Raw genomic sequence first — 24,862 nt, 5'->3', positions numbered from 1 at the left:
TACACTTCAGCAATAAGACTGGATACCAGTCCTATGGCTTTTACACATTTCAGAAAATCCACAAAAGAGGAAAAAGCTAAATTTTCATCTCTTTAAGCCTCTTTCTATACTTCCTTAAATGGACACAATGTACAAACACTGTGTCTGAGGATACACCCCCCCCATTCCCTAGAATACACAAAGCTCCAAAACAGGCACAGGACAGGTTCAGTCCCAGAGTTTGATCTGCCCGTCCCAGCCACAGGTGATGACCTTGGAGGTCTCGTGGGGATGCCACAGGGCACTGATGCACACTTTGTCATGGGCTTTGATCCTGTGGTACAGCTTGGTGGTCTTCCAGTCCCAGATGTTGAGCTTCCCATCTGCGTCTCCAGATACCACATAACTGGGGCGGGGGGGGGGGAAGAAAGAGAGAGAGCGAGAGCGAGAGAGAGAGAGAGAGGCATGAGAAAGAGGGAGGTTAAGACTTTTGCTAAAAATGACTCCTGTCCCACTTCACCTGCTGGAGGAGTCTGAATTTGGGTCTTCACTCCAGGCAGTGGTGCCTGCGTTACCATGGTTTCAGAATAAAAAGTCAGTCCACCTGCGGATAGACGTTATGCATGATGGCACTTGGGTGTCGTGTAGGTGAATATGCAAAGTAGCAGGTTGTTAATTGGGGTTCCTGCTGGGCGGGACATAATATCGCCATAACGCGGTTAACACACGCACAGTAACTATAACGCCGTTATGGAATGGGGAAAATTATTAACTTTATAAGTTATTGCAAATAGTAGTTTCGTTATGTAACGTGATGTAAGGGCGTTAGTTACAACACTGTCCTCGTTAGATTATATATCCTGTATGTACGTGTACTGTTTATGAGAACAGGCTGTTCTGAACACCTCTCCATCAGCTGCAGTCATTTTAGACCAGGGGATACAATATTATAGTGTGTGCATAGAAATACGTATCTCCTGCCATTTTACACAACGCTGTCTGCACACTGACTTGTAGATAGTGGTCGATTCCCTGTGCTTTAAAGACAGACTGCTGGATTTTTGAGGGGCGCTAGCCCTTCCCATGTCCAGCTTTTAGTGTGCATGTAAACACAAACATTAAATGCCATTGATAATGAATGGCCAGTTTTATGTCTTTGTCGCAGCACAAACATTAAATGCCATTGGCCAGTTTTTAGTAAATTGTAATTGGCCGTAATGAGATGTATGATGATGTACAATCATAAGAGCGCACCTCACTTCACACGGGTGTGATTTTTATGTGATACAACGGTCTCACATAGATAATTGTAGGACCAACCACAATATATGTAACACTTCCAGGTATTTTGGTATATCATACATACAGCCTCGGAGACCACATGCATTTTCCTTTCAAAAGAAAAGCCTGGGCGAGAACCCATTCAATTGTGGCATACAGGAGCGCTTTCTCAGCGCTTTCTGCTGATTACTGATGTTCTGCAGCATTATTTAATTGACACACACTACACTCTCATCTCTGTCTCTCTAATTAATCAGGCTCATCTGCTGCAGCTGTGTCTAGTTTCTCCTGGCGACTCCGGCGGCTCTTTCAGGCTATACATGGCTTACATTAATGGTGTGAATTGGCTCATAGACAGTCGTCCTTGATCACGTCACACTGATAAAGGATTTCTTTGCCATGGTTATATGCTACAATGTGGAAATTGTACCTGGTATGATGCTAATCCTACGATGACTATGGTTACGTCAATCTGATGTTCAAAGAAATCCGGTATATTTTATGATGTTTCACTGCCTTGACAGATAATTTCAACAGGACTCTTTTACTGGCCTCCTGTCCTAATCTATCCAACAATATAAATGACGAAATGTCTGTGTGTATTTGTCTGTATGTCCTAGCCACCCTGCTCCCTCACTTGCACAGTTCATCTGCATTTTGCACACAGACATCGACCATCATGTTATGCAGGGCATCACAAAGCCCTTTTTCCAAATGAACAAACTGAACGCTGTTTATTTGCGTTCTCCCAGTTACGCCCTTACTGCGCATGTGTGGTTGCCACAGCTTCACCCTTACTGCGCATGCGTGGTTGCTTTAGTGTGCATGCGTGGTTGCGTTACACCATCATTCGTTGCCCATCTAATTTTGCCGCAGCACTGGACACCCCAAGCCTAATACTGACTCACATGCACTCACAGCCGAATGTTTTTGGAACGTCTCTACATTGCTCCATTTCACCTCTAAAAAAAGACCACGGACTCTCCTGTACTGACCGCAATGAAGCAAACGTCTTCACACACATTGCTTCTGTGTGTCTTGCAACAACGGTTCGTGGGTCGTGTGCGCGTGCGCATATATATTAGTTAAATTAAGTTAAAACAATTACACCCCACCCCAACCTCTCAGAAAATGAAATTGCATAGAAGAATAGAAAAGTATTTGTATTTCTTGGAACACCTGTCATTTCTACTAGGGTGGCCAGCATCTAGTAACAACCTAAGGTCAACCTCCTCTGATGAGGTCAACAGTTGCCATCTACCCTGCGACATTCTAAATCCCAAACCGCTTGAGCTTATAAAACATGTCCCGCTTCTGTGGACAACGCAGAAGTGCCTCTCGCCTACAACAACTGCAGAATAGTTTTTGGGCCGATAAAGTATAGTTTTTGACAGCGGAGGCACACAGTCTCAAGCGAACTTGAGCAACGTGAGGCCCCACCGAGCGAGCTAAAGCGAGTGAGTTGCTGTGTCGAGTATTGCAAAGTTCGATTGAGCTGAATCAGCGCCGTTCGAGTTGCGAACTGACGATGGGCACAGAATAGTAAATCATGTTTTGGGAGTGAGCGTTTGCCCTTCTGCCACTCAAAGTGGCTACTGGCCAATCACAGTGCATCCTTGCACAAGTGGTATAGGCTTTGGGATGTCGCGTCGACCCTCTTGAGAGGGGTTAGCGATGTGGGAAGTCCTACCTCATGTCGGGGGAGAAGTCCACCTGGCAGGCATAACCGGCTACCATATGACCTTTGAAAATCTTCTTCTTGTTCAGTCTGAAGCGGTTCTGGGCTCCGAAAATCAGAATCTGGTTGTCCATGGACTGGCAGGCGAGCCATTTACCTGAGGGGTTGAACGATACATCGTTTCAGAGTGATGGAGACAACAGCATAGTTTTATTAATACAAACCTAGAGAATGGTTGCGTACTTCAGCGCATTAAGGCTTTATTATATAATTACCGGTATATAAATGCTAGAGGTAGGTAGTTGTCATTTATGTATTGTTGCTACAAATGTGCTCCATTCAGTATAATAGCACGTGGCAAAAAGATATAACAGACAACTCAATATCCACAACGAGAGCTTAATAATTAATAACTTAGCAATAGTTTGCTGGTATGTTCTATTGTGCTGCCACTAATGATGGCTCCAAATATAATGACTATAATTCAATAACGTAATAATAACTTATTCTTATTCTTTCAGAGTGAACGTTTTTAACTCAAATCTTTGCTTCTGGGGGGTCCCTGGAACAATATATTTTCAGATGGGGGTCAGTGGCCCATTACATATAATTTTTGGTATCCTTGACTTGAAATATTGAGAACCACTGATATAGAAACATGGTTTTTCAGACATTTTTAAAATGTCAACGTCAGTCCAACATGGGTTAAACCTGTGGTATTGTGCCAACACCACCCTAGTGGCTTACGGTTGAAAGCCCCTTAGGAACATTCATATAGGTTTATCGGCAAGAACTACAAGGCACTTCTTCAAGCCTTGTGTGGTTTCAAGAACTACAAGGCACTTCTTCAAGCCTTGCGTGGTTTCCAATGAAAGCTGAACTAAAAAAGGTAACCACTGGACACAGATGGCTGGGAACAATGCCAAGAAAAGTTATTTACAGCAACAAAGAACCCCTCCCCCCCCAATGAAAACATTGATGAAAGATGGCAACTTTGACTGGAATATTCTAGAAAGAGCCACTGATGGTTGTTCCCACCAGAATAATCAGTAAAGAGGAATGCTATAAAAAAGAAAAGAAAAAAGTTTTAACAGCGCAGTGTTCACTCTGTCTACTTGGCAGAACATTTTAGTTCCAGACATCACTCGAGTCTAAATGTTGCTTATAGTGATGGAAACGGCTGCACAGCTGTGCCAACTGCTCTCACAAATCACTGCACTTCTTGAAAGGAAACATGGGAATAATAATGTGGCTGAAAAACACGTGTACACGTATGAGAAAATAGATATTTTGAAGAACTCTTTGTGTGTGTATATATATATATATATATACAGTACATACATGCACCATTCTGTTCGACAAATAAAAGACACTTCTGCACTAATGTTCATGATAAAATACCACGATTCGTTTCTACTCGGTCTGTGTCTCATGGGCTATTAGCTTGGATCGGGAATCCAAGCTAATAGAAACTGCAGGCTTTCTATTCCTGAAAAGTTGCAATGTGATAATGGAAGCCATCGTTCTCAATAATGAAAATCTAAATCACTTTTTTTGTCATTGTTTAAAAAATAATCTGCCTAACGCTGATGTCACTGGTGGACAGGTTTCTGAAGTGCCCACAGCCCTCATATGAAACACAGATGATGAAGATAAGTTGAAAAGTGGTGAAGTGGTCCTTTAAGTAGGAGAATGAAAAACATCAGTCCATTTCTGCAGCCCAATCAAGCTCTGTCTCATTGTTAAAAACAAACAGGGGGAGAGGCCCTGAATGTGGTGTCATTTAGGAGTGAGGGGAGAAAGAGACAATCATCCTCGAACTGAGGACTTCTCCATTATTAAAGACAAGCCATCCATGTCACCGCAAATATGAACACTGCCCCCAAGGAAGGGAAGGAGAAAAACCATATGGGAAGCAAATGACGGAGGAGGATGAAAGAACAGAAGAGAGTGAGACGATGGAGTCACTTCAAGATGAACGGATTCCATGGTTAGAGAACGATTATGGGCTACATTTGCTTAGTCGGGGGACCATATGTTTGTTTTTGCGGTACGCTGCACATAGACATTTGTTTAGAGTGACTTGTTCGCCATGCTCTGGGTGAACACAAGAGCCATCGTTTGCAGCAGTGAATGGATACCTCTAGGTCCGATTGTTCTATTATTGCCCATTTCAAGGTGATTTGAACAAAGAGGGCTACACTATATTAATATATAAATAAATAAATATATATATTTATCCACTTGAATAACAGCTTTCAACCAGACTATTTTCAACTTGTTTGACAGAGTATCCATGTTCTGCCGTGTCCAATTGTACTTACCATTGGGAGAGAGCGTAACAGCTGGCATAGAGTGCATACTGGGCTCTGCAATGTACTTGAAGTCCACGGGGATGTCCCTGGAAAACACAAGCAGGTGGTGAGCGCGCGCACACACACACACACACACACACACACACGCAAAGAAAAAACATCGTTTTCGTTGCATTGAACGTTGGAACTAATTTGTATTTCTGTAATCTCAAATTGCACAGGGCAGATATGACAAATAACTTCAATATACAAAGAAATCACTAATTTCTCATTTACAAAATAGAAATTATTTGAACTACAAGCTACAAGTTGTAGACAGACAATGTCTGTCTGTCAGAAACAAACACTTATCTCCTCATTGCCTGCACCAATCGCTCCCACTTTTCACACAGGCATTGCCCATATGAAATTATGAATATGGAGGTCTTAACGGAGCCCTTTTTTCGATTTGACACATTAATTATTAATAATGAATTTATTAGTGAATTAAAAACGCACCGGGCACAGTACCCCCTACGGCCACAAGGGGGGGGCAAATATCTCACAACGGGTAAGGGCTAGTAATAATAATTGAGACTCAAATAATTGTATGAATAATTGTGACAGGTCTACCTGTACAGGCATCGAGTTAAATGAACATATTAGTCAGGAATTTACAGTGCACTCTGCAGTCAGCAATGATGCCACAATAATCACATAGATGTTACAAAACAAGGCAATAATGTAACAACAGTCGATCTTCCCTTCAGTCTTTCTAAATAGTGGTTAACGGTCTGAACAATGTTGGTTTTAAAAACTATCAGCATCCAATTATCTATACAGCCCTTCTTTGCTTGTTCGCCCTTCTCTTCTCCCGCTGCTCTGGGAAAGGAACTAATCTATTCTGAACTTTGATGGTCTGCTAAAGATCACGTTAAGTGCTACAGCGCTGTGTGTATGCTTTTTGGCATGACAGGGTGATACGGTGACAATTTGTGTTAAATGCCCCTTATGAAAGAATATGATAAACACAGACAGTAAGAGAGATCAGCAGCACTGAGGCCATGGTGTCCCACCTCCTCGTGATGACAAACCATCACTTCATCAATAATTTCCCCCCTGTGCCCAGCACTATGCCAAAGCTTTTTCCACTGTGTCTACAGACAAGCCAAACTCTGGAAACTAAATAGAACGTCAGATCTCCCCTTGGAGTTCCAAAAATAACGGATTACCCAAGTTATTGGTGTTTAAACAGACTCTGGAAAGTTTGTTTATGCGAGCAGGAAGAAGGCAAAGAGAAGTATGCAAACAAACAAACATGTTTTCCGATGTAACCCATCGACTGAGCCCGTCAAACACAAAGGTTCTTTGTAGTTTTTATACAAATAAACTTGTGCTTGGCCAAGTCTCCACTGTCATGATCCAATTCATATAGTAAGTAGTGAAGACAGTCGTCGTCGTCTCCCCCCCCCCCCCCCCCCGTGTGTTGCAGAGGGGAAATTAAACATGCAAGCTTTGAAGCTTAGTGTGGTGAACTTGGGGAGAGGAAGGCAAAGAATGACAATGCAACATTAAGTTTCCAAAACATAATAATCATGTAGAGCCAACAGTTTTTTCCAGTAAAGTAAAAAATCTCAATATTTTACTTAAGTACGGTGCTTGAGTAAATTTACTCAGTTACTGAGGATTTCACCCTTTATTTGACTCACAAAGGCCCGGTGCTGCCCCAAACCTCCCTCTCGGCATAACGTATAAAAACAAGTGTTAATGGCTTCCCTGGCATAGTGGAGTACATTTTATATCTCGATCATAAGCCTACTCCAAACCATAAAGAAACTCTCCGTCCCCCTGGAGATAGACCTAAGCAACAGATAAAAGTCTTCCTTCCACAGCCTGCACGACCTGTGTATTTTGTAGTATTTTGGTGCATACCAGTCAAAAAGTGGATATAATTTGTAGGTGTATGCGCCATGATCGGACTGCCTGTTCATGCAGCAGTGCTTTTTTAAAGGCCAGATGGGCCAGATCTACAGCACAGCATGTAGCGAGATCAAGATCAAAATGAGCTTGCAGATTGATTTAATTTGATAATTAAATATAAAACTTTTGCGTATGACATGCCCGAAATATGGATGTCAGGTTAAAATATACATATAACCAATCTCAATTAAATTTGTAGAATTTACCTTTGAGTGCAAACAAAGTACTGATATAGTAAATGAAAAACTTTTTGTATATTAGTTGCATATATATTCCTAAAATAATGTGTGGTTGTCACAAAAGTCACACCTGGACTCGTCTTACAGCACAGCACTTGTTGGGAAGGAAGTCAAGGAACCACCGCTATAGACAGCCACCTCGCTGTTCTCCCTCTCCTTCCCACCGCTCTTCAGTGTTCGCTCTCTGACTCCGCTGTGGTGATACGTGACTCTGCTGCGCTAATTCAGCCTAAATCCGCTAGGCAGGGCTTAGTAGTCTGAGCTCTGGCGAGGGGGAAGGCGGGTAGCCATGAGCCAGGTGGTATCCGTGGGAGAGAAGGGGGGACAGTAAAGCCTCTCTTTGGCCCGACATACAACCCCCTCCCTCCCCCAACTTGCCTCTCACTCTGCACTGGCAAAACAGAGTTTTTGAACATTAACATTTCAGCCCTCACTTGGGACTAATGTGGAAAAAGGCGAAACATTAAATAAATCCTTGATGAATGCTTGCACCCGTTAATTATAGGGGGGAGAGCACTAGGGAGAGCCAAAAGAGGGGGAGGGGGGGATAAAATCCATTCCACAATAATACTGTTCCTTGAATAAGGGCCCCCCTTCCGAGAAGCTCCAGGAAGCTCGCTTTATCAGAAAGCTTTTAAATATTTTATCATCTTTGAGCAGCAAACACCAGCGTTCGGTTATCGGCATGGGAATCCCCTCCCCAGCATATTTGCGAGGCTTTGTCTGTGGGCTAGTTGATTAGTCAAAGTCCCTGACAGCAGGAACACCTAACAACAGATTGTTGTTTTTCTGCAAACCATAGGAAAACAGAGAGTGAGATGAAAGACAAGGCAGCTTGGCTCTGTGACTGAAGTGAAAGATTGAGACAGGAAATGGAATGATTTGAATGTTTTTAACATGGTCTGCGGTTGCTGCATTCCTGTTTAAATGATCCAATTAATTATTGGAACCATGGTGGAATCCTTATCATTTATTTGTCTACTTCGTGGGAAGAATGTGTGGGGTTCACTGGGGTAGTTCCTGCAAAAATTATGCTCTCGATTTTAAATCACATGAACCCTAGACTTTCCATTCTGGGGCGAACATGCCGCAAAACACAAAAAATAGCTAATCTACAAGCTCACAACACGCAATGTGACGTGTTTTGGTCTTGCAGATCTCCATAGACAAGGTCTCATGTCTGCCCCCACCCCCGTACAACTGGGCATACACGTGTATAAGGAGGAGGTGGCAGGTGTTCAGAGCAGACATGTCGTTTACCCTTGTCATAAAAAATCCTGATGAAAGGAGTGATGGCACGGGCATAGAGCTACTATAGTGTGTAGTTCAAATGTTTATGCCATTTCTCCAGTTAAATAAGACAACTTAAACAGGCCTTTCACGGGTTGCTGTGGCACTCTGAAACAAAGTAGTAAAAACAGAGCACTGACTGAAATGGTCTCTGCAAACTTTATATTACAGCCTCTGCTCCAAATATCCCCCCCCCAAAAAAAACACCCCACCAAATGCCATTCTGCTGCCGCTACCTCCTTAGTAGTTTCATTGTCCTTCACATCATCCATCTTCTTGCCTTTATCTCTCCGGGGAATACTCTCCCATAGTATGCATTTTTCATTAACACCCTGCTTCACGTACATGCAGCCACGTACGTTCACAGGCGGGAGCTGCCCTGTGCAATTACCGCCTTCCATCTTTGGCTACTGAGCAGCCTCAGCGGAGCTCGTGGGAATAAAGATTCGCCCCAAAGGCAACGATGACAGTGGTGGTTGAGGGAGCGGACAGCATGACTTCTTTTACTCAGGGACGCGGGGATTCGAAGTGGCAATTTTTAGTGAATGAGTCACCAATCTGTCACTCAGAAGACCGGGGATCAAAATGCGAATGCACTACTACTGTTAGGGGCTGTTTGAACTAGGGGTGGGTGACATGGCAAAATATCATATCACGATTTTCTCCAGGCACGATCACGATCCACAATTATTTTTCATGTTTGTTTTTAAGTTACTGAACAGTATAACCAAACCATTTTCCCCTTCCGAAAATTTAATAAAAAAAAAGGGTTATATTGGGGTATCAAGCTGACTTTGTTGCCAGCAGACGTGCAAACCTTATCTGTGCAAACGATGCTTAATTTAAAACTTTGTCCGATGACAACGTTGCAGGCTGAATATAGCCAGACTGCAGTATCAGGCTTAACCGTTGTCTTGGAAAGCACATCTCTGTAAAGGCAGATCTTGGAGAGATTTTAAATCGCTCACGATCCAATAGTCATACTATCGCATAGCCCTAGTTTGTTCGTCTTACCACTCCCACACCCGAAGACTCTTGTCATCCGACGTGCTGACAAAGCGACGGTTCTCATCCACAAAGGTGATGGTGTTGACAGCACCCAGGTGGCGGTCGTACTCCTGCACCACGTCACCTGTCCTGGCATCCCACTGAGAGAGAGACAGGAGGGAGGGAGGATGACGGTCAGACGCGTGCGATATCATTTGTTCATCAACTAAGGGTAGAAAGGGGCTACATGAAGACATGTCAGTCAACTAAATAAAAACAAGCACGCACAAAAAAAAGAAAGTGCTTCACTGCAGTGCAGGCATAAGCCATAACTCCATGCACACAGTTCTAATTAGTGGACTAGATCCCACTGCTCTTAGGAAGCAGAGATACACGGAGGGAGTGGGACTCTGTTCTTCTGACAGCACTTTCTAATTGGCAGTACTGGTGATAATTTCACTGATGGGGTAACATTAATCAGCTCCATCAACAGAGGTTTTTATGGATAAAAAAAGAATGAGATCAATCAGGGTTTTCAGGAAGATTGAATGTGAATTCTATTGCCATTTGCTAGCTTGACCACTTCAAATAGTCTTTCATCTTAAAACAACTAATAACCGTAAAATATATTTTCGGTGCGTGTCACGCTTCCATAGAAGACGTGCAGACTTGTATGGAATCCAAATGAATGCCGTGGTGATTTTAATCCATGTGGTTAGCAAGGTGAACGGTGCCAAACACTGTTCAGTTAAAACTCTCACCCTATGTCAAAGGGAGAGAAGGTGATTGGCTCCCCCCCCCCCCTTTTTATGTTTTATTAATGCATTTCAATTCCAACCTGTACATATAGATTTAGTGTGTTTGAGAAACGTATTGTTTGTTGTCACTGTTGTCATTGTGAATGAATGCTTGGGACCCGAATGGAAACAAGACCGCAAGGTCTTTCTTCGGTGCTGTCCTTTTGGACCAATGCTGTGCTTGACTGTACCCTGTACTGTTTCTGTTTGCATCTTATTGTCTAATAAAATTATCAATCAATCAATCAATGTTAACACAATCAGCGCCGGGATTCCTTCAAAATAGGAGCTCTGGGGTGCCGGAAAGACATGGCCGCTTTTACTCTGAAACATGCATACGTCGATTGGATTCCCTAGGACTTGTGGACACGTCGGATGGACGGAAACGGTTAGAATTGCTCCCACAAATTTTCAATCTTTGTATTTGGAGAGACCAAGTTGATTGTTGTAAAAAAAGAAAAAGAGGATATAAATGCATTTATTTAGCGCCTTTATCCAAGGCACTTTACATAGATTGTGCATTACCAACAGTCACATCAGGAGCAATTAGGGGTTCAGTGTCTTGCTCAAGGACACTTCGACACTAACTCTAGGGGAGTCCGGGTTCGAACTGGCAACATTGCGGTTACCATCCAGCCACTCTACCCCTGAACCACTGCCATGTACACAGAACAATAAAATAAAAACAGCGCTCATGAACCAAATAGAGCCATATAGTTAAATGAACACAGTGATATTGCTGTATGGAATAATTCCGTTGTAAAGGATCTGCCATTTAATTAGTCTTCTTTCTCCCCTCTGCCATATCCTCACACCAAGTCTGATTCCATCCCAACATGGTTCATGATTAATGTCTTGCTCTAGTCCCATCACCCACTGTGTCTCTCTCACACTCACGATGAGACAGGAGTGCATTTCACGCTCTGTGGGCATAACATTTGCGCGCACGTGTGCACACACACACACACACACACACACACACACACACACACACACACACACACCCATCAGGTGTGATGATAGGACACGGTATATTTAGAATAACCTGCACAGTAAAACCCTCTATGTTAATGTAAACAGGGTGTGGCAGCACAGCACAAGCCGACATTTACCTGAACAATCTTTTTATCCGACATGCCAGCCACAAAGAGGTTCTGTTTGTCCTCGTCTGGGTTGAACTTGACGCAGTACGGCACCTTCCTGTTGGTGAACCTGGAGATGCACTGGCCTGTGGAGTGGAGGAGACGCACGTTGAAAGTCGCAGATGCAGAACCATCGGCACAAACAAAAAGGATTACCGTGAAGTTGTTGCAAAGCTGTATATCATGGATGTTGAGCGGACACCTTATGTCCAAAACGGTTCTTTTTTAAATATTATTAAAATAATAAATTACATTTGATCTGCCATTTTCACTACTTTTTGTGTGACACTTGCTTGATGGGTAGGGTATTAATTTACTTACAAACATAACAAATTGAAATATGGCGATTCAGGGTTTATGTCGGACAGCAACAATATGTATGGTATATCCAATGCCCTGTAGACCCAACCAAAGCACAGATCCACAACAGAACAGAAAATCCATTCCGTCTCTGGATTCATTCAAAAACAGTGCAGTGATGCAGCAAGAAGGTTACCACTACAGCTAGAAGAGAGAAATGTAACCTTTTAAATGAAACCCATTTCTGACCGTGGAGAAGAATGCTTAGAGTAATGTTTAAAAGGGAGTAGCTCAACTCCTGTCACAGCAGATTTCATTAGAACAAGGCCTATAACTGTATGGAAGTACGGTAAGTTATTGTTCCAGTTAATGTGTTTTCATTCATCAATTGTTATTAGAACTACTGATGAATGTGGCAATAATTCATTATTATAATTATCCATAACATAAAAACAGAGAATCATATTACACTCAGATTCTGCTTACATTCAGCGTATCATCGATGAATAATAAGGAATGTTAGGAACCTATTCTAGTAGCCATCATGACTGCCATGATGATGCACAATCAACTGAGTTCATGTGGCTCCCCCACAGGGGAGCTGCTACACAACAGGTAGAGCATTAAACTCTCCTCTGCCCTCTGCTGGAATGGCAGACACACGTACAGATGTCACATCTGCAGGGGAGCAGGGGAAGTGTGTCTTTAAATGAAGTGAAGTTGAACCCAGTAAATAGTGGTCTTCAAAAGACAAGAAGGTGGCTTGCATGAACCCAGAACAAAAAGCTGCTGAATAATGTTAAATAATGCGACACACACACACAAAATGTAATTTTTACATTATATTAAACTCATTTAAAGACCGGGGCCACAGACAGACTATATTGCTGTTATAAATTGAGTTAGCCTATATGACAAACCAGCTTGCCATAGGCTTTCTATTCCCAGTTTTGTTGTACAACAATGTATTCAGAAATCAATTGCTCAAGTCAGAGCAGAGCGATCATGATGGAATTGGAACGCACCTGTTTCAGAGTCCCACAGTTTGAGGTAGCGGTCATAAGCAGCACTGAGGAACTGGGTGCCAGTGTTGTTGAAGCAAACATCTCGTACTGCTTTGCTGTGGCCTAAAACAGGACAACAGGGGAGGGGGGATGAATATGTTAAAACCCAGACATTCATTTGACCCAATTAGTTTGAGGAATATAAAGCAAAATACAGCAGTTTGAGAGAGAGGATGTGGGGGTTGGAGGTGAAGCGTGGGTGGGATCTTTAAATGCATGTGGGGCGGCAGCCACGGCAGTGGCTCAAGGGGTAGAGTGGCCGGTAGAACAGCTGGATGGGAACTGCAAGGTTACCAGTTCGATCCCGGCTCCCCCAGAGTTGGTGTCGAAGTGTCCTTGAGCAAGACGCTGAACCCCTAATTGCAGGTTGGTGGTGTCTTGCATGCCTCCATCCTCCTTGCATTCCATTCCTCCATCTATGTAAAGCACCTTGGATAAAGGCGCTATATAAATGCACCATTACCCATTACCATTCACTTGAGAGCCCATAGTGAGGGTACATGTTCTTTAAGTGTTTTCCCCACCCTGCCTGACCACCTTGCTCTGTTCCTCTCTAAATGCCAAAACCTCCATGCATGGCTGTGCCTCTCTCCCCCTCTAAAATGCCCTCTCTCATATTCAGTCCCACGACAGCACTTGCCTGCCTGTTCACCTTCCTTGTTAAGACCGCCCTTATATCAGGGCTTACCATGGCGATAACACAGCCACAGGCTAACTGCTAGGTGGCAACCAAGGCACAAATACACTCCTTCCAGATTGTGTCCCAATATGTAAAAAGTCACACCCGTGTGAACTGAGTGGTGCAACTCCGCCCCACACCTCTCTCTCTCTCTCTCTCTCTCTCTCTCTCTCTCTCTCTCATTAGCAGGCAACAGTGCAGCACTATCCCTCTCTCTGTTTCTGGCACAACAGCGCCCCTACTGGTACTAACACATGGGTGGGTGAACACAGACATGCTGTTCCTTGGAGTGGTTGCACCACTCAAAAATATATATATCGTCCATGCACACAGGTCTTTGCACCTGCTAAATAAACACAGAACATGGACACTTTGGACAGCAAGGATTTATGTACTAGGCCGATACGGGAAACAAAACATTTTAAGAACATTCGGTCTATGCCCTTCTTAAACCATGCGCTGACTTCTTGGCTGACCCATCCCTCTCCAACTCCATCTCCTGCTTCCCCCTGCCTGCATTTACGGCGGCTTCTCTTTCCCCAATCACCTCCTCCTCCCCCCCCCCCCCCCCCCGTTCTCCACCACGTCTCACTGGGCTGTTGAATTATACATGCTCTGTGAAGGAGCTGACAGGCAGAACCACAGCTGAGGGGAAACAATCTCCGTTTCGACAGCACACTGTCTCTGGGTAGGGTGACCTGCATGCATTACCCCAGCCCCAACACCACACACAAACACACACACACACACACACACACACACACACACACACACACACAAACACAGTCAGTCAGCAGATGTGTCATTAGCATTCTTGTAATGCTGAGCTCGCAATTTCCGTCTGTTGTGAATATTTCTCAAAAGAGGGCACCTTTTTTTCTTTACACGTAGACTTTACACTGGCAGAACAGAAAGGGGTTGAGGTGATGTTTGCATTGCAGACGTTGTGTTTAAAGTGGTTTGAGGCTCACTCACCGATAAAGGTCCGTACGCACCGCCTGTCGTTGTACACCTCCCACAGCTGCGAAGGGACGAAAAACAAAAAGTAAGAAGTGATTCTGGAAAGCCTGAGACTCTGTCTTGACACTGACAGCCAGATGGATTCTTTGTGTCATGGTAGAGCTGCTTGGAGCCCACATCATGCCGATAGCAGCATCAAAACTCACTACAGGGCTCATTAAATGTACCGAGCAGGGAAGACCAGAGGCACATGGTGCCAGGTGAGAGGCTAACAGGTTTAACAGCAGGACAACTTTGATTAGCCAACAAGAGGGGAAAAGGGCAGAGATGGAGGACAGGGGTGGAAAATGAGTTTTATTTCTGTCTCGAGCAAAACACCAAAACTGAGAAGGGCACATTTGTAATTGACGGAAGAGAGTAAGAGACTGTGAGATCAAAGACAAGGAAAGGAGGAGGATCACATAGATGAACGCAAGCAAAGAGGGAAGTGTTTTGGTGCAAAATATAGTTTGCTACAGTGCATATTAAAGTTTTTGCACAGTGTTTTGTTGTCCAGATTCTACATTTTCTTAGAAGGATTAATTAATCAAAGAGCTTATTTGAATCGGTGCAGCGCTAAGACACACAAACTAATCATTGGGTGTTTTTATGTTTTCAAGCAGTGATGTAAATAGGCTCTCAATGTAATGAGTCCCGGGATGCAGGGATGGTCTTTTAGAGGAGTCCCACTTCAACGAAGTACAGTAGTACAGTAGTGCATCCCATAGATGCAGAGGTCGTTGTTTTATTGCGTCCCTTAACTATAAACTGCGTTTTGGGATGCAAAATGCACCCTATTTTAATCTCTGTTCAAGTGCTATGGAGTAGTTACCTTGATTTTACAGTCCATGGAGGCGGAGAGGAGTAGATGACCAGAGGCTGGGAACAGACGGATTGCACTGACACCCTGCAACACACAGAGGAGGAGTTGGCCTAATTAACATCATGGAATGAAGCTAAATAAAATATGACTGAAGTCCTAAACTGTGATGTGGATTTATGTTTAGGTATCATGGTTGTAAACCTATGTTCTTGCTGTTCTACATAATAGCCAACCAGTTGAAGAAATTGCAGATTGAGGCTTTAAACTTTCTGAGACCATTAGGATTCAATAACGAGTTAATAACGGATCGAAAATAGCCCATTTACAAGCACGTGTTACACAGCTTGTAGATCAGTAATTTGCGTTGTGCAACATGCTTCCATAGAAGACTATGCTGGCTTCTATGGATTCCAAATGAAGTAGCCTGGCACAGCTAAAGATTGAATCAGATCATCTTTGCCGTTTGCAAGACCATTCTCACCGATGGTCTTGCGAGATTTTCATTAGGAATAGAGCGTATGCACAATGCACATGCATCACTTTTCCACCGGAACACGCCCCCCTCATCTAGACTGAGTGGCAAAACATTGAGAAGCATGGAGCGTTGAGCAAAATTCCAATACCCAAAATCTCGGCCACTCGCTCACTCCCACTCGGTCACTCGGGGTCATTCCATTTCCAGCGTGACCCGGAAATGGTTCACGTTCCAATTTTTAAAGTGCTCCATCGAGGAGGAGAGTGGAGCGGAGTCTCCGAGACCGCATATAGCGAGTGTACATCAGGTACAGGCTCGGTGGGGTATTTTGTCTCCTCGCAGCGGATTTCCGCATCACGTGTACATGTTCTTTTCCTTCTCCAGTGACATAAGTCCGCCTCCTCCACATGTGGCACAGAAAACACTGCTTGAAACCCGATACTATCTATGCACCCCCCCCATCCACTAGCTGCCGGCCGGCCGAGTCGCTGACCCAACACACTAAAAAGCTTTGCCGTTTGTTCAAAAGACACATTTTCGCTGAATGAATAGAGCTTCAGAATGATAAAGTAGCCTATCTAGCCTACATAGGCTATGTGAAAGTGAAAGGACCACAACAAGCCACTGGCTTTATTGCGTTGTGTGCATAATAAAAGTAGGATATATAAATTAGGCCGGCTATATTGTGCGCACTTCAAAAGCTAGTTAATTTATCTCTGTGCATGCCTGAATGCACAGACTGACAGACTGCTATGAATGACGGTGACAAAAATGTATTTATTTATATGTGGACTGAACTGAATATGTAAGTCAGAGACTATACCTAATTCCTGTTATAGTGTCCGTTATTTGCAAAGACCGTCGGAGGAGGACTGACTGAGGAGGGGGGATGATTTATATGTGCGGAGTTCCAGTGATCCAGCTGTGTGACACTGTATTGTTCCACCACTTTTGCTTTGGCAATGTAAACGTATGTTTTCCCATGCCAATAAAGCCCTTTGAATTGAATTGAATTAATACACGTCATTAGTGATCGCGGAATGTGCCGTCGCTTTGAAATGACAGCGTAGTACATTCCAATTCTAGAGGAAAATTTGACCACCACTCTGTCCTACTCCTCGCATCGAATCCTCTCCTCCTCGCTGGGGGCGGAGCAGAGGAGCGAGTGGAGGACGCGAGGAAAGTGAGCGAGTGTGAAAGTTGCGGTATTGGAATTTAGCTTTGGAGTTTGGAAGTGGAAATCATTCAATGGTCCTGCCTAATTAGCACTTCCAAACTCTCACACAAATAATCAGCTGCGCAGAATACATTTGACAGAAAGTAGCTCATAACATGTCTATGGTGGATTTTTATGACAAAAACATACAACTGCAATGTTGGTGAGTTTAACGTTGTTTAATACCATCAGATAGGACTTTTCTGTTTGGCTGTATGGGCCATCAAGGCCAGAAAGTATTTTTCTCTTTTTTTTGCCACTCAGTAGGCATTCCTGCATAACTTCCGGGTACGATCATGTCACGCACATAGCCCCTATATAGCCTGGGTCGAGTCACACACACTCATCATAATCATGGATGTGTCAAAGCTGCCTCACGTAGCCAGACAACTATTCCACAATCTCTGAATGCTATATACTCTGGAACTACACCTCCTGAAATCTGAGCAAGGAAGCAATCCGTTCACGAAAATATATTTTTAAAATATCTTCACATTTAATGTTTTAATATCTATTTCTGCTTCATCAGTGTGACACTAATGAAGGCTGGATAGCCGAAACGTCTGTCATTTGATGTTGTAAAGATTAAGAATAAAAACTAAAATGCCGTCTTGGTGTGTGTCGCGTACATCAAGACCACCATCACCTTCATTATACGACTGTAAAGACGAAACGGAAGTGGGGAAGAGGCTTCACTTCCGCTTTATCGCTGGCTCAGGATCTGAGCTTCTGTTGATCCCGTGTCCAGACTGTATGACAGAAGCATTTGAAAATTGCAGGAGGCAACAGTATGGCCACGCGAGACTAGGGCTGTCACGAAAAAAACCTATTCAAGAGTTCCCAAAACGTTTTCAGTCACTGCCAGTCAAATTCCTGGCAGTGAAAGACCACAGCATGAAATTATCTCTCAATCGTGCACCAAGAAACACCCACACACAAGTAATTTAGAAAGTCAAAATGCACTCTTCAACCTTTCTCATATATGTAAGAACATATCAGCTGGTGAAAGCGCGCACACACACACACACACAAACACACTGACCTTTGTGTGTCCAGACCAGACATGGATCTGTTTCTTGGGCAAGTAACACTTGTCTGGGACGTCCATGGTGCGCAGGTTGATGCCCACATCCTGCGGGATGTGCAGGTAGGACCTGCCCTGGTAGTCATATGCATCTTTGACTGGAGTCACATAAATACAAGGTGTTACTAGTGATACATTTCTACAACATTTACATTTGCAAAAAAAAGAAGGAATGAAATAATAGTTAGTGTGATGTTTCGGACCTAGTGGCTAGACCTCAGAAGAGGAAGAGCCACTAGGCTCGAAACATCGTCATGCCAACGGTGGTAATAAACCCTTTTTGGAGCATGATAAAGTGTGCGTGCGGACTCTCCATTCTTTCACTCTTTGCTTCTGCCATTACTTGTTGACAATGCATAAAGAAGACTGAGCGAGAGACGGATTACCATGTAGAACAGTCTTCTCTTCTGCTGGAGCCTCCTCCTCGTTCCTTCCCTTCTTTTGCCTTTTGGCCGTGATCTCATCTAGCTCCTTCTGCTGCTCCTGGGAATCAAACAGAACAAGTATGTCAGAACAACACTTCTCATATGAGACACAACAGGGAACATATAGAGTTGTCATATCACTTCTCATATGAGACACAACAGGGGACATATAGAGCTGTCATATCACTTCTCATATGAGACACAACAGGGGACATATAGAGCTGTCATATCACTTCTCATATGAGACACAACAGGGGACATATAGGGCTAGATTTTGAAGGTGCGTTTTACCAATGGAAATACATAAATTGGCCTCGCTCTGCGCACATTCGTATTATGAAAGGCATATCGGCCCGTGTTGAACGCACACGGCCGTGTTGAACGCACACACATTATGGCTTACCGCATTCCTGAATATTTTAGCATTGTGGGAGTGTCCATATGTTAATTATTTTCGCTTTGCGCAATTTGCTATTAAGCCCCTTGACCTAAAGACACTCAGCGCATAACGATTAGACGTGGGTCTGACCACCTCATAAACGCAAAAAGCACTGTTTGATTTGACACTTGAGCGGCTCTGAGAGGCTGCTAGAGTGTTGCCATGTCTGTTTATTATAAGCGGCTTATTTTTCTGTAAAGTTGCTTTCTGTGTGGTTGCTTTTCTTGTTTCTAAAGTGGTTATTTGGGCTTTTCTCCTAATGTTGTTTAAACCAGTGATCCTCATACAGCACATTCCCATGTCAAGGATCCCCAGATGAATGCATTTGCCCAACTAAGGAAGGCTAATCCAAAAATTAAATAAAATGATTACTTTTGAAAATAGCAGATCTATACCAGCTCACAATGCATCACATTCATTCATTAAAACTATGAACTCTGACTGCAGGGGGATATATAATGATCATTATAGCAATGTGCAAGAACATATTTAAAAAGAAGGAAGAACTTTATATTTGTGGACAATCAAAATATGTTTTTTTATTTTAATGTGGTGTCATTCAAATTAATCTGGATATGGCAGACTCACTATTTAGAAAATAAAAACATGGCACTTCATTTAAAATAGGTTACAGACCCCTGTTACATGCGCTTCTTTTGGGATTATTTTTATAGACCTATTTAGTTGTTTCTATGGGACATGGCAACATGGCTGCTCTCTGCTCAAAGAGAGGCTTTCTTTGGTAAAAATGTTGAGATTAGAAACGGCCATAATTCTTACATTTCTCAACCTTTAAAAAAAATAAAAACATCTCCATAATCCTTGGGAACTTTGCTTTCATACGCTGTATCACACCCGATTCAAGTCTTCTTAAATAAAATGCTACGAGCGAACTCAGCGAAGACCATACCATCGGGGCCACAGCATTACGCAGCACGCATTCAACTCATTCCTTCCTCGTGATTTGAATGAAATAAAATATAATAAACGTTATTTTACTGTTTTTTTTTCAATAGAAACAAATAAAGAGCGTGTGTAGGCTACTGTGTGCAAGTGCAACAGTGCATATACATGCATGCACTAGGCTATATTTCTTCCGTGTCGGGATGGTGATTGAGCTCTTAAAGTTCACAGCCCGTTTGTCTTTCATAAAAAAACGTTGATATTAGCCTATAAACACTCATGGTTCTCTCATTTCTCAACCGTTTTATTAAATGTAAAAATCTCCATATTCCTTAGGAATCTTGCTTTCATTCGCTGTATGGTACATGGTACACAAACGAACTTGCATGTTCGGGGGTTAGACGATTCTGGGAACATTACGCATGGATTGCCAATATGCTGCTATCTACTCGCAGTTGATAGGTGGGTCTGTTCTTTTGAGGCATAAAGGTGATAGCATGCAGTGCAATAGGAATAATTAACCCAAATGTGACAAAGTCATGTCATGTCTTCTATGGTGCCAGCCTGAAGAAATGTAATACCACGATCCCCAAAGTGCGCATTCCGTATGTGACATCAGCTGACTGGTAAATAGAATAGTACGGACATGTTGATTGGGTACGTCTCAAACACGCCTTAAACACACCCATGACTAATTCAAGGCCGTTTTGCGCACTCCGCGGGGTGTCAAAAGCGCTTCTTAACATGCCCAAAATTGCAATATGACATACCACACGCCCCCAGATCATAATACTGTAATTAGATTAGTAATATAGAAGTAAGTAAAATAGAAGTCCTAAATCAACCCCATAGAGTTGTCATATCACTTCTCATATGAGACACAACAGGGAACATATAGAGCTGTCATATCACTTCTCATATGAGACACAACAGGGGACATATAGAGTTGTCATATCACTTCTCATATGAGACAACAGGGAACATATAGAGCTGTCATATCACTTCTCATATGAGACAACAGGGGACATATAGAGCTGTCATATCACTTCTCATATGAGACACAACAGGGAACATATAGAGCTGTCATATCACTTCTCATATGAGACACAACAGGGAACATATAGAATTGTCATATCACTTCTCATATGAGACAACAGGGAATATATGGACTGGAGTTGTCATATCACTTCTTATCGATGAGACACAACAGGGAACATATGGAGCAAATATATACCAACTATATACTCACACAAACATATATATATATAATGTATATTGTGTGTGTTTGTAGTATACACTAAGGTTGGGCGATTTTTTTTTCCCCATCGCCCATCGTCTGGCCAAAAATCGCCGATAGACGATATATTCGTGCAATGTGATTACAGCTCCACACGCTCTCGATGCAACGCGTTGAGAACCTACAGATGCGCCTGTTACTGCAGAGCCGTTTGCAACCGTAAGTTTGCAACGTGTTGAGAGCTTGTAGATCAACGTGAACGAACCCTGACACCAGCGCTGCAAAAAAAAACGCGTTGAGAACCTGCAGATGCTCCCATCTCTGCAGCGCCGTTTGCAGCGCGTTGAGAGCTTGTAGATATGTCTGTTTTTGCAGCGCTGGTGTCAGGGTTCGTTCCATAGATTATAAAGAAGGATAGTGGCGTTTTGAAGCACCCGGAAGTATAATTATAACTCAATGGCTCGAGCGAGCGGAAGTTTAGCATAGCCCCGGACCTCAATTTTGAGGTCCGGGGAACGTGACGTCATGAACGTCCGTCCACTTCCATTAAAGTGCTGCAATTCCACATTTCGCCAGTAGGTAGTGGCCTCTTCAACGTTGGATAGCCTTACTGGGGGCTTGGTTCGTTCACGTTACAGGCGGACATGAAGTGAAGTTTAATCAGTGTGTTGAATCAGCAGCAGCAACAAGCTAATAGCCAACACCACCCCCAATATGCATAGCTTGTTGCTAACGATTTGTCACTCCGTCTTTTTCTTTTCCCTCTTTTATTCGTCTATATCGGCACCCAACCCTAGTATATACTGTAGTATGTGGCTGTGCAGGAGTGTATTAATATACATTTTGTCTCCGAGATACACAATACAGTAGTGTTGCTTCTTCTCTCTTTCAGGATGAAGGAATCCATAAAGTAATAAATAGCACTTTCATAGTGTTAGCTAAGATACAGTATATACTGTATTGTATCTAATGCTGGACACGGCATTACCTCGGATGGTTTGGCCCCATCCTTCTCATCTGCATACTTGGCCCACGGTCCGAGGAAATTATCAATCTCTGCTGCATCTCCTCCTTTCACCTTTTTCCGCTTCGCTGCCTCCGTCTTAGGAGCAGCCTCGAACACAGTTAGTCCTGTGTGGAGGAAGAGATATCATTGACAATTACTAGTTAAATGTCATTTCTATCTCCAGTCAGTGCTCAGCTTTTACAAGCTTTCTAATTTGTCTGTTGCCTGTATAGCCCAGGAAACTGTCAATGAATATTCCATATTCAAAACTATGACTAGGCTATGTAATATAATTAAATTAACCAACGTTCTACTGCGAAAACTAAGGCTGACACACACACACACACACACACACACACACACACACACACACACACACACACACCACCTTATTCTATGATGTGCATGATCGCTGTGATTAATCATGCAGTACAAAAATAGGTCTGAAAAAAAAAACATTACTAGTAAATGTCAGTAAGGAATACCTTTCTTTTTCTCTGCTTCGTCCACGGCCCCAATATATGTGCTATTGGACACTTGATTTGTGTCAACCGATGGATCTAAAGCATAGCCTGGAAATATATATGTATATATTAGACAATAAATGAAGAATAAATGCAAACCTCAAAATTAAAAATAAATCTTCTAAATCCTCCAGTTTTCTGAAATAAATATTTTCACGAATTTTCAAAAATAGCAGACCTACAAGCTCGTAGCGCGCGCTATGAGCTTGTAGATCTGCTATTTTTCAATAGCTAAATTATAACATAATGTTTAAAACACCAAAAGGGGTTCCCGCCCAGAATGGGTTAAGAATGAGAAAGTTTTACATGAAAGGATTACACCTTACCATAGGTAGAGAACGTCCTCCTTTGCTGTTCGAACATGAAGTCATTGACGTGAGCAGCCTCTGTATAGCCAGATAACATGTTCCGGGGGGCAGCCATCTGCTGGGATTTATACGGGTTGACTGGCCCAAACTAGTAGGAAGGAGGAAAAATATAACAATAGCACCACGTGAGATATGCACAGCAATTCTTTTGTACTGGACAAACTGGTGATCAAAATGTGTGCAATAGTGTTGTTGTCGAGTCCACCTAAAGCGAGTCAGAGTCAAAGTCAAGACCGAGTGTTGGAGGGGTCGAGTCCGTCTTATTAGATAGGTACAGAAAACAATCTTGGTCTGAAACACTGACCACTACTACTCACGAGAGCAGCCACTGAGGCAGGCGCATCAGATGCACTCCGTTCAACAAGACATCTGTCTATAAGCGCCAGACAGCTCTTATAATGTTAATGGGCTCCTCATACAATTATTTCATTGCATTGTAGTGACTCGAGTGGACTCGGTGGAGGAAGGGTCCCGAGGCCAAGACAGAGTCAAATTATGAGCGAGACCAAGACGAGACAGAGTACATGAAAATGTGGACTTGAGACCACCAGACTCGAATACTATAACCCTAGTGTGTTAACTGTCCTTCTGTCAGTCACTGAGACACACCTCTGGTGCAAACATGGTTTCGTAGGTTGGGTTGTAGGTGACTTCTTTCAATGATGGGTCCAGGTGTGTGCCCACCTCAACGGCCTCCTAATTATGACAAAAAAAGAGGGGAGGGGGGGGAGGAGAAACTCATATTTGACCAAGAATAACACCTTTGCCAGCCACATTTAATCTATTTTGAAGTTTCAATAGAGGATAAGCCCCTTGAGTTGCAGCAACTCTTTTTCGAGGGGGTCCTAGGCTCGGACACAAACAATGACAGAAAACAATCACATAACAATCAACAGTAACATGTGGGCTCTCACTCCATCCCAGACACCTTTCTACATTTGTTACAGTAACAAATGTAGAAAGGTGTCGACTGGGATGTCATCAAAAGGAGTAAATGAAAGAGACATAATAAGTAAAAGCTTCTTGGTTGACTTGATAAACAAAACAAAACGTTTGAGCCGGTTGCACAACAACGTGGAGGAGACAGAAGAGAAGAGCATGCTTCAAGGAAAGCATCAGAGAATCCCACACCAAAAGGAGCTAGATTTAAACATTTTAAGGTCTAGTAAATTACTAACTTTATACCACCCCCACCCCCGGAGTTAGAAGAGAAAGGTGTATCTACAATACATCATCTTGTGTTCATAATGTGCGTTAGACCGTCGCGCGCGTTACGTGAACATAACTAGCATTAGCTAATAGCTAGGTGCTTTAGCATACCTTTACGGCGACCTCGGGAGCGGCGTTGAGAAGAGCCAAAGTCATGGTCGGTGCTGACTGTAAAGGTTTAAGGTGAGCCGTGGCGTCAGGGTCCACTCTCTCCGGGCTGGTGTTCATTTTAGACTCATTGTCAGAATCAGAATCGGTGCCGTACGAAGCGAGTGATGCTATGGCGGCGGACATCTTGGATGTTGTGAATTCAACCAACGGAAAGAGAAGGGCGGTACTTCCGTAGCAGTGTTGCCAGATTGCGTGAGAGACATACGGTCTACGTGGGCAAGTGGATACCCCTTATTATCTAATGCAGTGGACAGTGGTTCCCAAACTTTTTCA

General features: G+C 43.2%; 1 protein-coding gene across 1 annotated transcript; it reads right to left on the bottom strand.

Moving 5' to 3' along the window:
* Window positions 1-194: 194 nt before the first annotated feature.
* On the bottom strand, window positions 195-24,726 carry cdc40 (cell division cycle 40 homolog). Its single transcript, XM_083790303.1, has 15 exons — window positions 24,530-24,726; window positions 23,819-23,905; window positions 23,168-23,297; window positions 22,803-22,889; window positions 22,300-22,442; window positions 18,694-18,790; window positions 18,266-18,405; window positions 15,542-15,616; window positions 14,686-14,731; window positions 12,993-13,094; window positions 11,638-11,753; window positions 9,756-9,889; window positions 5,263-5,339; window positions 2,951-3,095; window positions 195-385 (listed from the first exon to the last, which is right to left on the bottom strand). The coding sequence occupies exons 1-15, from the start codon at window positions 24,710-24,712 to the stop codon at window positions 208-210; spliced, it is 1,740 nt and encodes a 579-aa protein (XP_083646429.1). The 5' UTR covers window positions 24,713-24,726; the 3' UTR covers window positions 195-207.
* Window positions 24,727-24,862: the final 136 nt, after the last annotated feature.

Source organism: Protomyctophum parallelum (assembly GCF_964188405.1).
Source record: "Protomyctophum parallelum genome assembly, chromosome: 19".
In the NCBI taxonomy this organism is placed as follows: Eukaryota; Metazoa; Chordata; class Actinopteri; order Myctophiformes; family Myctophidae; genus Protomyctophum; species Protomyctophum parallelum.
The sequence above is the reverse complement of the archived record's forward strand: the minus strand, read 5'-3'. Positions and strand labels throughout refer to the sequence as shown.

Bases quoted from the DNA above. Each gene is read 5' to 3' on its own strand.
- cdc40 (XM_083790303.1), bottom strand. From the start codon at position 24,712: ATGTCCGCCGCCATAGCATCACTCGCTTCGTACGGCACCGATTCTGAT. The intron at 11,754-12,992 runs GTGCGTTCCAAT...TCCACTCCACAG, and splicing joins ACTGTGGGACTCTGAAACAG to GCCAGTGCATCTCCAGGTTC. The intron at 5,340-9,755 runs GTAAGACGAACA...TGTGTTTTCCAG, and splicing joins AGTCTTCGGGTGTGGGAGTG to GGACATCCCCGTGGACTTCA.